General features: G+C 42.1%; 1 protein-coding gene across 1 annotated transcript in view; it reads left to right on the top strand.

Moving 5' to 3' along the window:
• Nucleotides 1-4,696: 4,696 nt before the first annotated feature.
• LOC136852550 (acetylcholine receptor subunit alpha-like) overlaps nt 4,697-15,503 on the top strand; it is a 30,867-nt gene continuing 20,060 nt past the window's right edge. Inside the window, exon 1 of the mRNA XM_067127300.1 lies at nt 4,697-4,959. Coding sequence (XP_066983401.1) covers nt 4,902-4,959 — 58 coding nt within the window. The 5' untranslated portion in view covers nt 4,697-4,901. The remainder of the gene's footprint in view (nt 4,960-15,503) is intronic.

The raw sequence follows: 15,503 nt of genomic DNA, 5'->3' as shown, positions 1-15,503 counted from the left end.
ATTACTGAGCTCATAACGTACCAGGACAAAACTTTCTTCCATTAAAATGAAAATAAACACTCAACCTCGCAAAAAAAAAAAAAGGCTAAGCAACTATGGATATACGTAACACTTGTCAAGTCATGTGACATGGTGCCGAATTCCCAAGGCCATCCGAGCGACTTTTAACACAGTTTCAGATCGTCCTTCTATTACTTTAGTACATGTAAGATAAACTTTTGATATAAAAATCTTTCATAAATACCATTTTATCTGTCGTCATTTCCAAGTTATAGCCTTAAATGGATATAAGGTTCCACAGAACAAGACTAACTAAATAACCCCCTTTTTTATGGACAGACAACAGAATATTATTAATCATTGTTAATTATATATAAAACAGTGATCTTGGAATGAATAAACTATGTATATTACAAAAATATTCAGCAAAATTAACGAAAACTCGTTAAATCTTCCTAGATGACTTTTTATGTCTTTGGATGAAGGAAATGATTTTAAGAGGAAACCAAATCACAACAAATGGAATTCATCACATATAGAGTGAACTAGAATTATTTTATGTATGATAAAATGTTCCATTCCAGCTGTAATGTATCAAATATTTATTCAATTCAGATTCACACAAGATATTAATTATTCAGCCTATTCCGCGGTTTCATGACGTTATTTGAACAATTGGGTTTGGTAAGTCTCAAGTTGAACAACGCTGCTATAGACATCTATTGAGAGTTGAAATTAACAATAAAACAAATAGTAACTGAAAATTTTTGTTTACGAAATTAGCCTTTTATTCTTTTTAAAATCAGATAATTTATCAAAATTTATCTTGTGTAGTTCTGGCTGGGGCCAGATTCTATCATTTGAAAAATAAAAATACAGCAAAAATCACAACAGTGACGAAGGGTTGATTGTACAAAAATGTTATTGTATTGTTTAAGAGTGAGTTGGACAGTGACTAAATCTGGTTCATCAAACTCTGTCTGCCTTTTCGCCTCAATCACTCAGTAACTTTATCATGAATTCTCAAATTCACTTCATGTCTCTATTTTTCTGTCCAAAGCTTTTTTTTTTTTTTTTTAGGTCGATGCATGTGAAAAACAGCTATTTTTATGTTAATTTCAAACTTCTCAAATAATTGTTTCATAAGAACCACTAGATTCCCACATCTTTATCCCTGTCGAAACCCACACCGTTCTTTCTCTGTTAATTCTCCTGTCATCTGTCTTACTCTTTCAAATAATATCCTACCATCCATTCTCCCTGAAATAATGCTGCAATCCCAGTTGGAAAAGAAGAATGCTACAAGGCCAAGGTCTCGGTAGGGTAAGCAGCCACTACAGAAAAGGAAACAGAGTAAAGAATAAACGATGAAACAGGAATAAGAAAGACAATAAAATGAAGATATGTAACTAAAAATATGATAAGTGACAAAGTGGAATAAATATGAAAAATAAACCATGAAATAAGACACGTCAACGTGCTCAAAAACGAAAAAAATCACCAAGTTGGCACTATGAAGTTCCAACAATTCGCCAACAAGATTAGGAAGGTCACTCTACAAAGTGGTTTAAACAGGAATTAAACTTCTAGAAAACTGCTTGGTATTCAACTTCACAGAAGAACAGGTAAGACTGTTAGAATGAACTCCGTGGCCAGTACTAGCATGGTGGATGTACAGTATTGGGAAAAATGAATAAAAAGGACGACAAGAATTATGGAATATCTAATATAATCTGCACAATGAGCCAACTTGACGATAATGCCAGAGATTTAATATCAAAATCGGGGGTAAGATATTTAACAAAACTCAAGGTCTTGTCCAATATTTTGAGGTGCGAGTCAGCTGCTAGAGACAAAAACCATTTGTTTGGGTGTGTGTAACTGAAGAAGAAGCAGGTTGGCTTAATTTCTTAATTGTCAACGTACAATTACGAATGATACCTAGGGTTTTATTACTTATATATTGTCACGGTGTGTTCCAAGTACCTGGTTATTACACAACTAATCACAAATTCAAAAGTTTACCTCACTTCAGCCAGATACCTGAACTCTCATAACAATAAAAAATTACGACTGAGTACTCTAAAGGTAACAGTGATCCCTTAAATAGCTTATTAATCACGTGAAAAATCAAACTAAGTTTATCAAAACAAGTGTGAGGTATGAACAATTAAACAAGAAATATACTAGAGCAAAAGGGCATCACTACGTCAAACAACTTTAACTGTTTCCCTGGTATTAATTCACTTCAGCAAAACTAAAGGAACAAAACATGTTTATCACTTTGCCTTATGCACACAATTAACCCTATTCACTGGTGGTTAACAAATGAAACATTGTTTTTAAAACATTTTAAATACAAAATTTTATTTTTTAAATACAAAATTTTATTTTTTAAATTCAAAATTTATAATTAGAACTCACAATCTGAAAAAATTTACTATTACTTGAAAACACAAAAATTAATTAACTCTTGAGTTAAATTATTAAATAAAACTAAATCACAAAATCTTTCATTTAAGAAATTAAATTAACCAAGCAAAATTTTAACTATCAAGAATTACTCAAGATTTGAAAAGAAAATATTAGTAAATGAAAATTACATTAAGTATGCAATGTTAAATTATCAAGAAATACATAAATTGCTAAATAAATAAATGTTAAATCACCACTATATAAAATGTGAAAAATCAAGAGATTTCAAACACAAGAACATATAAAAATACACAAAAGATGTACCAACAATAATTTCATTAAGGCAAAAATTTCTTAATATACCTTATTATGCCATGGTAATAACAAGAAAGTTCACTTTACCTTACACAAGCTTGTGAAAACTTTCGCAAAGTCACCTGAAATGCAGCTGCTTGAGATTCACAAAGTACACTTCTGATAGGTGCCATTACACACTTTTCTTACATTCAGATCTCAAAAGCTAAGTTTAATATCGGTGACCACACATATATTTTATGTTAATAACTTCCCTCTTTTGAAGAGAGAGAGAGAAAAGAACCACACAAACGGTCTCTGAAATCAGAATGAGCAAACTTTTGGACTCCAGCAAGAAATGAAACAATCAGATGACGTCACTTCCAGAGCAAAATGTTTTGGGGCCAAAACCAGCGTGTTAGAACAATACGTGATCAAAGCAATATAATCTTAAACATGACGCAATTGCCATGTGCTTCAGTGCAATACTTGTTCGCATTTCTCAAAAAGGTAAACGTTTTTACCAGAAAATCATGTGGGACAAAGCTTATAACGAAATCTACACAATCAAAACAGACGGCAGCTGGCTAATCATAAATGGCATGTTTTTAAAACCAAAGTTGGGTTTCAGAACAGTCCATGAAACACTGCGAAATCACTAGTCTTTTTCTTGTATGACACAAAATCTTAAACGACTCAACTGCTATTCTCTCGCTTGTCAACGTTATCTTTAGCGATGAATCACATGACATCTGGTCTTACTCGAATCTCTCTTCCCCGCTACTACGCTATTACCAAGAAAAATACTATTAATTCTTAATTATGTTGTTAATTTATCTAAATCACTAACTCTTTTGAGATTTAACATTACACTACATATGATACTTCAACAATTATTATTATTACACAGAACACATAACTAGAATAGTAAATATATCAAAATCATGTAAAGATATACATTTTACAAGGCAATTTCATGTATATATATATACTGTATATATATATATATATATATATATATATATATATATATATATATATATATATATATTAGCTCATTGCAATGTAAAAATGCCTAACACAGATACAACATAGTGCAAAGCTAATATAAAAAAACTTACAGTACATTCAAAACATTATATATGCGTAGTATAATATATGTTTAATGGTAGCAATGGGATAAGACTAAGTTACTGAGTAGCGTTCACAAGTTAGTAAAGAGGCTACAGTACTAATGATAGCAGCCAGTGCCAGGCAAATAAAAGGATATATATTTGGTCTTTTTATTCGTCTTCTTCATCTCTCCTCTAATAACAATAATAATAATAATGAAGAAATCCACAGTGGTGTAAATGTAAATATAGTCAGAAATATATATACACTTACAACACTGTGGATTTCTTCACCATTTTTGTGACCCAAGGTATTATGAGATTTTTATGAATAATAATAATAATATCTCAAAGGACAAACTGTGATTTAATCAGTAAAGGCTTCACAGAACGAGGGACGAGTATGGACATCCGCTGACAATGAGTGGTGTAATGACATGGCGCTGGCTTTCCACAAGAATCTTTTGATTAGAGGAGAAAAGAGTTGTCAATTTCTCTAGACTGCACTTATTCGTTTACATTAGTATTAAAAGAGAGTGAAGTACTATCGAAATTGACAGGGAAGCCCATCTCTGACGAATCTGCACTGTTGATGTAGGAAAACACCGGTGACTGAAATGATAACGAATTTTGAAACGGATACAAGACGACTCTTGTCATACCGGTGTTGTAGAGATGTGCTCATAACGTTGTTATTTGATGAATTTTGTAAATACAAGAAAATACCGCGATGCCCATATCATTCAACTTAAACTGGCAGTATTCACGAAATTTGTCAAGAAATTAACGAAACACTATAGCGTTCGTATCCATTAATTCGGCACCATAAACTCACTCGAGGAAACTGATAATGATTCACTATCTTATCACTCGATACATCCTCTGATCTCGGTTGGGGTTGCTACCGCCGCGCCATAGTGCTGTGCGAGCGAGCGTGGTGTCAACTTTTTAGAAAACTTGAAGGAACTAAACTTCGCTATATTGGACGCCATTTTTCGCGTTGTTGCGTGAATTTACCTAAGCCGAACTGTTTGTTCCTTAGCACCATATTAACAGCTTGAAGAACACGGTACGAGGACAATGGCGAAAATAAGGCTATTACTTGGCCTTATGGTAATATGCACAGCTGTAGCTCCCGGTGAGTAATCTTCCAAGAGTTTGTCAAACCTCTTACAAGTTTGACATTCATTTACTGTAGTGCTTATTCTTACACGGGGAATGCAATCATATATAGCATTCTTCTAGAGAATCATCATCGCATCTTTAATTAGGACTTCAAGAGTCGAAGGAATATTTTCTGTTCTTCCAACAGCTTTATTATTAAATAGGCCTACTAATGCCGCTTCAGGAAACAGTGGAAGAAAGATGTACACATTCGAGACCAAAATACAATTTACAAATACAGAATTAAAATGTTAATGAAAAAACAGCATTACACAACACTAACAGAGCTCAAATAGTCGCGTTAATAATTTGATATCTAAAATAATATTTGCATCACAACATTAGCATTAGTTCTATAAAGTCTTCTCCGTTAATGACGGTTTCCAAATACCTTAAATTGACCCAATTTTTGGTGGGGGGGGGGTTGATATCGAATAGATTAAGCCACGTAAGCAGATGCATACTTTGAGCTTGCAAGATTGAAATTTCTTCAGATCATACAGGGCTGCTTCATAAGTTTAAATGTCTATTCGTTATACGATTAAGAGGTTTCTACGCCTTTCGAATTAAAACATACAGAAAAAAAAAAAGAAAGAGGGTATATATATATATATATATATATATATATATATATATATATATATATATATATATATATATATACATACATACGTACACACATACACATATATATGTGTGTGTACATACACACACACATATATACATATATATTATATGTGTAATATTCATTCATATCACTCGTATTGGCCTCAGTAAGACGGGATGGTTTAGATTCCAGATTCTTCAGCTTACTCCAATACAAGCTTTGAAGACATACAGACTTCTTCAGATACTGACGCACTCATTACTTGAAGTAGTCTGTATGACTCTGAAAGCTTGTACTTAGTAAATTAAAAGAATCTTGAATCTAAACCATCCCGTCTTATTGAAGCCTTATATGATAATATGCACATATATACACAGTGAAGCTGTGTGGCATATATATATATGTGTATATACATAGAGTTGTATGAAGAGATTGGTGAGTAAACTCTGTTTCAAGAAAAAGGAGTGTGGATCCTAAAAGCGGCTGAAATAAAACGATCTAGTTTACTGAGACGAATTGCTTGCGTAGTACTTGCGGCATATGAATTGTGTGAGAAAAGTGAGGATGTAGAGAATTGGTAAAAAGAATAAAAAAGTTAGTATTAGTGTCCTTTTTCGTCACTCTGTTCTTCCAGTTCATATTCCTCCATTCTTTCCATATGATTGACCCATCAGTATGTTTTGCGATGGTTCAAACATGTGGAAAGAATGAAGGAAGATGAGTTGGAAGAAGAGCGTGAAGAAAAAAGGAAGATCTAGGAATATTCAAGAGGTACTTGAAAGGAAGGCCCGTAATGTCCTGGAAGTTATGAATAAGTTAATGTTTTAATGCAGAATTTAACAGCAAAGTATAACTGTGGCAGAAACTGTCTGTTTGTTTTAGAGTACCCCATACTAGAGGAAAAAGGATATATATATATATATATATATATATATATATATATATATATATATATATATATATATATATATATATATATATATATATATATATATATATATATAAAATCACTAGACCAAGTGATACCAAACTCTACTTAATACAGAGAGGCGAGTAATAAGTTCGACCCGGGTGGAGTGGAGTGAATTAGGGGCCATTTCTTGAAAAATTAGTTGTGCCGCTGTTGACCAAACAGTAATCGGTAATTACAGTGATATGGATTGGGCTACCTCATTCCAACATTTCTGGACCCACCTTCTTCTTTTAAGGAGCAAAGGGCGTATGTGCAATTGTAGCCCATGATGTGTTTGTGTTTGGAAAGATAATAGAAGTATTCACAAATTCGTTCTTTTAGCAGACAAGAAAAATAAAGTGAAAAGTAAAAAAAAAATTTTTTTGCTCACGATTTATAAATGAAAGTACATATAAATGAAATTTACAAAAAGATAGACACCGATATGAGAATACATCAGTCTCCGTATAGTCATAAGGATATGAGCTGCTACTTAGTAAAAAATCTGCTGCGCACCCTTTTTGCCACAGGAAACGTCCCGTATGAACCCAAGTCTCATTTGAAATAAGAAGACACAAGACGGTTAACGTATCGAATCTATTGGACTCTATTTCTTTCTTTTCTCAGATCAGTGTCGACAAAGAGTATTAAGTTTATTAGAGAAGAACTCGAATGAATGTTGTTTATTCTCACTTTATTATCTAAATGTTGGTGTTCATTTATATTTGTGGCATATTAATCAGCTATGTATAAAATATTAGAAATTAAAACTATTACCGAAACTCCTGTAGACCTAATTTTATGACTGTTTACTTTAATGAAACTACGTGTTATATTAACACAGACACGCTTCTTGAACGCATAAGCAACAAAGTCATGATTGTCACAGCAGTGTTCTTCTAAATGACTTCTGTTTTCAATCTTCCTTCATTTGACATGACAGATATTGCAGATTACTCGTCCTGACCGATTCCTCGTTGAATCCTTAATGAATGGTCATCCGATAACAATGAAGGAAACCCCGAAATAAGCTTACCTCTGCTACAGTGAGTTAAAGAATTTAAAGAAACAACAGAAAGTACTGAGAGCGCACACCTCCGCCAACACACAAAACACTAAAATAAAATCTGTTTCAAAATGCGATCAACTCTCTCTTGCCCTAGAACTCATCCGTTCAAAACGCTTCACTGGACGACATTATGACGTATATCGTGAACAAATAAACAAACAAATGCTAAGATATCTGATAATCCACAGCTTCCGCCCAATGTCGTCAGCATTAGCAAAGCATTCTACAGTCCCAAAGGAAACCCCAATAGAACTAAGAAAGGTCAGCATGGTAAAATTCTATGGATTGTTGACGTGACCAAAAGGATGTTTTCTAGCAAGTTTTATGACTCATAATGAGCCATTTCTTGTGTCGTTCTTCACGGTTCACATTCGATCGTTATTTTGAATTTCAAGTGTAATGCTTTTGCTGATCTATGCAGTGAGTCACTGCCTGATAGTTCGATTGTTGGTAGGTCGCAGTCAAGATGAGAAAGAAGGGCATGGGTCTAACAACCATTTCCTCAACACTTGCCGAGACCCAAGAGGTTAACAATCCCTGGAGGCGCCCCCTTCGAATAAAAAGTTTTACTGTTAAGAAGAAAAACAAAGGGGGCCTACAGTGTCGAAAAAAAAGAACACACGCTACCAGCAAAAAATAATTTCTTCAGGGGCTTTCATGTGTCGACTCCTTCACAAGCTTTTAAACTTCCTTATCATATCACCGGAGTGACGAGATATCTAGGGCCTCTTTACACTATCAGCTGATATCGCGCTCGACGAGTGGTAAGCGGCAGAAATTTCATATCGGACCACTCGAGCGTTACAATAATATTACTATTACCATCATTACTAACGTTATTATAATTTTTCGCGTATAATCACATAAAACCAGGCTTGATGAACGCAAGTTGGTTACAACTGCTTCCTTAAAACAGAGAAACAACGAAAAGACGGGAAAAATAGACGAAAACAACTGAATTACAGCTAAATCGATATCCTTGTGCTTATGCGAAGGACATTTAACAGATTTTTATTGTCTTTGCTGTCGTCATCCCTTTAGAGCGTAATTCGATCATTAAGATGCCGTAACCTTTGCATATGAAGCACACGAATTGTTCCGCGAGTTGAGTAAAGGATCAAAATTCGGAGAAAACAGATTCAATGCTTGAATACTGTTATCAGCTTGAAACAGCTTTCCTTGACTTTTACGATCGTTCATCCTTCAGTAACCACAGAACCTCGTTTAACACCAGCTTTACCGATAAACACCGTAATTACGCTTGCACTTGAAAAGGCATTGGGTTAAGATGTCTCATCAGCCTCTGCTTAAAATCTCGTTGTCAAAGAAATAAGCAAGATACCAACCAGTATAGAAAGCAGTCTTCTTCGGATATTTTCAGGAAGGTCTAAACATACAATGATTTATTCATTTATGGCTGCGTCGACTCCGAAGCCCTTTTAGAAACAAAACTTTATCAATACTCCATTACATGTTAAGTAAGACCCCTCCTTGAGCAATAATCAGACACTCCAAGGCTCTTATCAGGGCAGTTGTCTCACAGACTGTGCTGAGAAAACCTTTGGAACGTCAGTGAACTCGGAGAAAAGTGATCCAGATAATAAAAAGGTCAAAGAGATCTTGAACTGAATCTGAATACAGAATTTAGGCCAAAAGCCAAGCACTGGGACCTATGAGGTATTCAGCGCTGAAGCGGAAATTGACAGTAAAAGGTTTAAAAGGTGCAACAGGAGAAAAACCTCGCATTTGCACTATGAATCAATTGTTATGAGAAGGTGGAAAGTAAGATAGAAAAAAGAGAATATGAAAGAAGGTACAGTAAAAGGAACGAAAGGGGTTGCAGTTAGGGGCCGAAGGCACGCTGCAAACAACCTTTAGTCATGCCTACAGTGCACCGCATGAGGTGCACTAACGGCACTACCCCTCTACGGGGAAATGGTGTGGTTTGAAATTCATGCCTGTCAGTTATGCAAAGAAATGTTCACTTGGGGGCCCATTCCTATTCAATTTTGCATTTTATTTCAGCAGACAATTTTTAAGACGGTTAAGGTCTAAAGGTAAATCCTTGTAATTTTAAGTAAGTAAATAATTCTGTAAAACAAAAACAAAAAATTTACAAATAATGTAAATATTTGAGTAAAATGTAATAATCTACAAATGTAAGGGTGCTTTAATTCGCATTGTCTTCTTAGTGTAAAATGACCTCTGTGCAAACGTGAGAAACTTCAAGTAATTATTTGACCGCGTTTCATTCAAGTTCTGACTAACGCTTTCACCACAGGTGTTTCCACCACAAGTTTTTTCACCACAAGCGTTTTCACCACAAGTGTTTTCAAAGTCTATCATTCCTCATTATAAAAAACGTGTTCCGATACATTTTTAGTGTATAATTTTACCCAAGCATAAAACTGCATGGGGTTCCAACTTACTATTATTTAAGTCTTCTTTTTGAGGTCCTGGCTGTCTGTGATGTGGTTATTATAATTTAGAGGTTGAAAACAGACCACTAACTAGTCTTTTTCAACGGCGGTCTTGACCAGAGGATAAATTTTGCCTTTGGGGAAGGCTACAGAAATGGCAGTCTTAAATTGAATTGAAATCAATCAAATTTGAAATTGCGGTGATCCTAAGTAGCTTCGACACAAAATATTTCCATGTATAAAACATACGAATTAATTGGCTATCCGAGCTACGCCCCCTAATATCTGTAAAGTCACCAATTCGGCGCCAGGATAGTGTTTCGGCGGCGCCATTAATTAAGTCTCCGCTGAGCTTGTTTTCTTTGGTGACTTCCCGTTTTCTTCAAGCTCAATTAGTCACGCCTAAAACGTGCCAGGTCACGCATTTTAATCATTTTTACTTTATGGTATTTATACGAATGTCACACATTGTGTATCACATGTTTCTTCATTCACAGGCATCAAGACTGTATCTATATTGTAGCTCTGTATGTTTTGTATTGTAATTTGTACTCGTTCACTGCATATTATTGTTTATTGTTTCGACCTCAGGTCACAGTCAATTCCATTGTCTCTCACGGCCCGGCGTCAGTCGGCCGCAATATAAGCTGCCTGGATCTGTAATAAAGTAGCAGTAACCTTTACCTGCTCGTTTCTTTGACACCTTACAGTGGTGACCCCGGAGTATCCCCGGAGCCATTAGCGGACTCACACGGCGACTCAGTCTTGGCTCCAGGATTTCTCCAAAACGCTCTTAGCGGCCTAAACACGGCGCTGTAACCAGCGTTTGAGCGTGCTGACTCTCGTCGGCGTACCCCACCAGCGTCACTAGCGGAACCACACGGCGCACGAAAGTGCGTACTGACGCGAGTACCCCACTCCAGTAAGGGGTCAGCGAGCGAGCATGGACGCGGATATCCCCTCCTTCATGCAGTTAAACGCGGACCCCGCGGACTCGAGGTTTACCTACCTCCCATCACAGCCGCCCGCCCCGCATCGAGGCCCTCCCGCAACTCCACACCAGCGCCCGAACACACGACGGCCGGGCAACACAATCGCGGGCCGCCCTCACCGTAAAGCTGCCGCCCGTTTACGCAGGGGAACCCATCGATGTGGCTGCGCGGGGTGGAGAGCCACTTCAGAATCGCGGACCTCACGGACGAAATCCTACAGGCCGACACAGTGCTCAACGCCCTTCCGAGGACGTGTACAACAAACTCATCTCGCGAGTACCCAAACACACACCCTCACATACAGCACCACAAAAAAAGTTCCTCCTCGAAGCTTGCTCCCTGCCCATCGCCGAGCGGGCCGCCCCGTGCTATCGACCTTGCCAATAATCCACGCCACGACCTCAATCCAAGAGACGCTTTGGGGCATGGTCGTAGATCTCCTGTCAATACCAGTCTTGGGTGGCACAAACAAGCGGCAGGAGATAAGCTTCATACGGAAATCTTCCTTCGCCAACTCCTCCCGGAAGTACGCAACCAGATCGCTCACCCCTACACCATGCCTGTCGAGGACCTCATAGAGGCGGCACAACACCTCACAGACTCCGTCAAGGCTTCACAGCGGCTAAAACCGGCCACACAGCCGGTCAGCTCCGTCCAGCCTGAAGAGGACGTGAGAGCAGCCCGTCAACGCCATCGCCAACAGACGTCCACCGAACCACAGCAGACGGAGGTCCCCGGGCTTCTGTCGCTACCACAAGTGGTTCGGAAAGGACGCCCGAAACTGCCTGCCGCCCTGCTCGTTCAACCGCTCAAAAACGGGGTGGCGGCGCCAGCAGGACAGGCCGCCATGGCAGCCGAAGAACCCAGGGCCTCAAAAACAGTAGGTTTTACGTCCCGCGACACCGTCTCCGGCAGGATGATGCTGGTCGACACAGGAGCCTTTAAGTCGGTCTTCCCAGCATCCAGAGAGGACCGCAACCAGACACCAGACCCGGCCGCCTTCCTGACGGCCGCCAACGAACCCCCATCCTGTCCACGGCACCAGGCTCCTGTCGATCTCCATCCTTGGCCAGAGTTACTCCTGGGACTTCATCGTCGCGGACGAGGAACCCCACTCCTGGGGGCCGATTTTCTGGCGCACTTCGGCCTGCTAGTCGACGTGGGCGCAAGCGCCTCCTCGATACCGACTCCTGCCGGTCTCTCCGTTAACGGCGGGACCCAGACCCACCGTCAGCGCCGTCGCCCCCACCAGTATGCACACCTTCTGTCGGAGTTCCCTGAGGTGTTTAAGCCCGAGCCGCCAAGTCCCGGGGCCCCAGCCAAGCACGGCATATACCACCATATAGTGACTAAAGGGCCCCGACACATGAAGTTCCGCAGGCTTCCCCCTCAGCGCCTTCAGGAGGCGAAAAAGCATTCGCGGAGATGGAACAGATGGGCATCTGCAGGAAAGCCTCCAGTCCATGGGCCTCCCCTCCACATGGTGCAGAAACCGGACGGCTCCTGGAGACCCTGCGGGCGGCGACTACAGGCGGCTCAACATTGCAACGGAGCCCGACCACTACCCTCTGCCCAATATGCAAGACCTCACGGCCTCCTTTCACGGGGCCAAAATATTCACTAAATTGGACCTTCTTAAATCTTATTTCCAGGTACCTGTTGCGCCAGAGGACATACCAAAGACAGCCATCATCACGCCCTTCGGGTCCTATGTGTTCGCCTTCTCCACCTTCGGGCTGAGGAACGCCGGGGCCACCTTCCAGCGGCTCATGGACAGCATCCTGGGGACCTAAAATTCTGCGTCTGCTACGTCGATGACATTCTCATATTTTCCAGGTCTCACAGCGAACACCAGAGGCACATCAAAGCAGTCCTCCAGCGCCTCCAAGAAAACGGCCTCGTCGTCCGTTTTGACAAGTGTACCTTCGGCGTCCAGAAAGCAGAATTCCTGGGTCACGAGGTGTCTCCGACAGGCGTCCGCCCTCTTACATCGAAAGTGGCAGCCGTGTAGCCAAGTTCCCGACACCCACCTCCATCAAGGCCGTCCAGGAGTTCCTTGGGATGGTAAACTTCTACAGGCGGTTCATCCCGGGATCGCGCACACCACGGCCCCCCTGACGGAAGTCCTAAAAGGTCAACTGAAGTCCCTGTCTTGGGGACCCAGCCAGCAGCAGGCCTTTTCCCTGACGAAGGCCGCCCTCACCAAGGCAACCGCCTTGGCACACCAGGATCCCAAGGCTCCCCTCCAGCTGACGACAGACGCCAGTAACGTTGCCTGCGGTGCTGTTCTGGAGCAAATCATCAACGGCGCCCCAGCCCATCGCCTTCTTCAGCAAGAAGTTCAGTCCCAGAGAGTCCCGCTACAGCACCTTCGACAGGGAACTCTGCGCGATGTACCGCGCAGTTCGGCACTTCAAGTTCCTCCTGGAGGGACGCCCTTCACAATCTTCACAGACCACCAGCCACTGGTTCACGCCTTCACGAAGCAGGGGGACGCATGGTCTTCCAGACAGCAGCGCCACCTCTCAGCCATAGCCGAATTTACCTGTTCCGTCAGGTACCTCCCCGGCAAGAAAAATCCCGTAGCAGACGCCCTCTCCAGAGTCGAGTTGAACGCAGTGCAGCTTGGTGTAGATTACCAGGACCTTGCCAGAGAACAGGCCGCTGACCCAGAAACCCCAGCATACCGCACCGCCATCACATCCCTCAAGTGGCGGGACGTGACCCTCGCCCCCGGAGGCCCCAGCCTGCTCTGTGACATCAGCACAGGCCAGCCCCGCCCTTTGGTTCCAGCCTCACGCCGCCGCCAGGTATTCGACATCATTCACGGCCTCTCACACCCCTCCGGCAGGACCACGGCCAAACTGCTTTCAAAAAAGTTCGTCTGGCACGGGGTGCAAAAGGACGCCACAGCCTGGGCAAAACAGTGCCTGCAGTGCCAGACCAGTAAAGTGGGTCGTCACACGCAGTCGGGGGTAGGCGAGTTCCCACAGCCAGGGCGCCGCTTCGGCCACATCCACATCGACGTCGTCGGGCCCCTTCCCCCATCAGGCGGATCCAGATACCTCCTCACGGTGGTAGACCGTTCGACGAGGTGGCCCGAAGCCACGCCCATGCAAGAAGCCACCGCCAGCGCGTGCACTGAGGCCCTGCTCTCCAGTTGGGTTAGCCGCCCGGCGTCCCGGACCACATCACAACCGACAGGGGCCCCGCTTTCTCTCCGAGTTGTGGTCTGCCCTGGCTCAACTGCTGGGAACCACGCACCACACCACCACAGCGTACAACCCAGCGGCCAACGGCCTGGTTGAACGGTTCCACAGGTCCCTAAAGTCATCCCTCATGGCCCGCTGCACCGCCGAGGACTGGAAACATCAGCTGCCGTGGGTCCTCCTCGGGTTGAGGACCGCCCCCAGAGCCGACGGCACCCCATCCGCAGCTGAACAAACCTATGGGGAACCCCTCGTGGTGCCGGGAGAGCTCGTGACGGATGATCGCCACTCCCCATCTCTGCGGAGGCTCCGCGACGTGGCCGGCAAGTTCGCCCCTTGCAGGCGCTCATACATCGACAAAGCAACCACCTTCATGCCGCCACAGCTGTCATCCGCCACCCACGTCTTCGTCAGAGTCGACGCCGTCCGTCCACCACTAACTAAGCCCTACAGGGGACCCTTCCGCGTGCTGGAGCGGAACAGCAAGGCGTTCCGGCTGGCACTCCCAGGCAAGAACGACTGGGTTTCCATAGACCGGCTAAAGCCCGCCTTCCTGTCGGAGAGTCCCGGCAGCGACGCAGCACCCCTTCCGCCCAAACGCACTCCAGCACGCCCTCACCCCCGCAGGCGCGGCCGCCCCAGGAAGGGACCGCCCAAACAGCAGCCTCACAGGCGGGAGGCCCCTCAGTTATCTTCAAGGAGCCGCGGCACCCTTCAGCGTCCCACCAGGTACAGGGATTAATCAGACGCGTCCCTCGTCTTGGGGTGGGAGTATTTGTAAAGTCACCAATTCGGCGCCAGGATAGTGTTTCGGCGGCGCCATTAATTAAGTCTCCGCTGAGCTTGTTTTCTTTGGTGACTTCCTGTTTTCTTCAAGCTCAATTAGTCACGCCTAAAACGTGCCAGGTCACGCATTTTAATCATTTTTACTTTATGGTATTTATACGAATGTCACACATTGTGTATCACATGTTTCTTCATTCACAGGCATCAAGACTGTATCTATATTGTAGCTCTGTATGTTTTGTATTGTAATTTGTACTCGTTCACTGCATATTATTGTTTATTGTTTCGACCTCAGGTCACAGTCAATTCCATTGTCTCTCACGGCCCGGCGTCAGTCGGCCGCAATATAAGCTGCCTGGATCTGTAATAAAGTAGCAGTAACCTTTACCTGCTCGTTTCTTTGACACCTTACATATCTACCAAATAATTAATCCAATTATTTTTCCTTTACAGTGTATTCAGTTTTCGATCTTTTCTACAGCA

Source organism: Macrobrachium rosenbergii, chromosome 25, assembly GCF_040412425.1.
Source record: "Macrobrachium rosenbergii isolate ZJJX-2024 chromosome 25, ASM4041242v1, whole genome shotgun sequence".
Classification (NCBI taxonomy): Eukaryota; Metazoa; Arthropoda; class Malacostraca; order Decapoda; family Palaemonidae; genus Macrobrachium; species Macrobrachium rosenbergii.
This window is presented reverse-complemented; position numbering and strand designations above follow the sequence as displayed.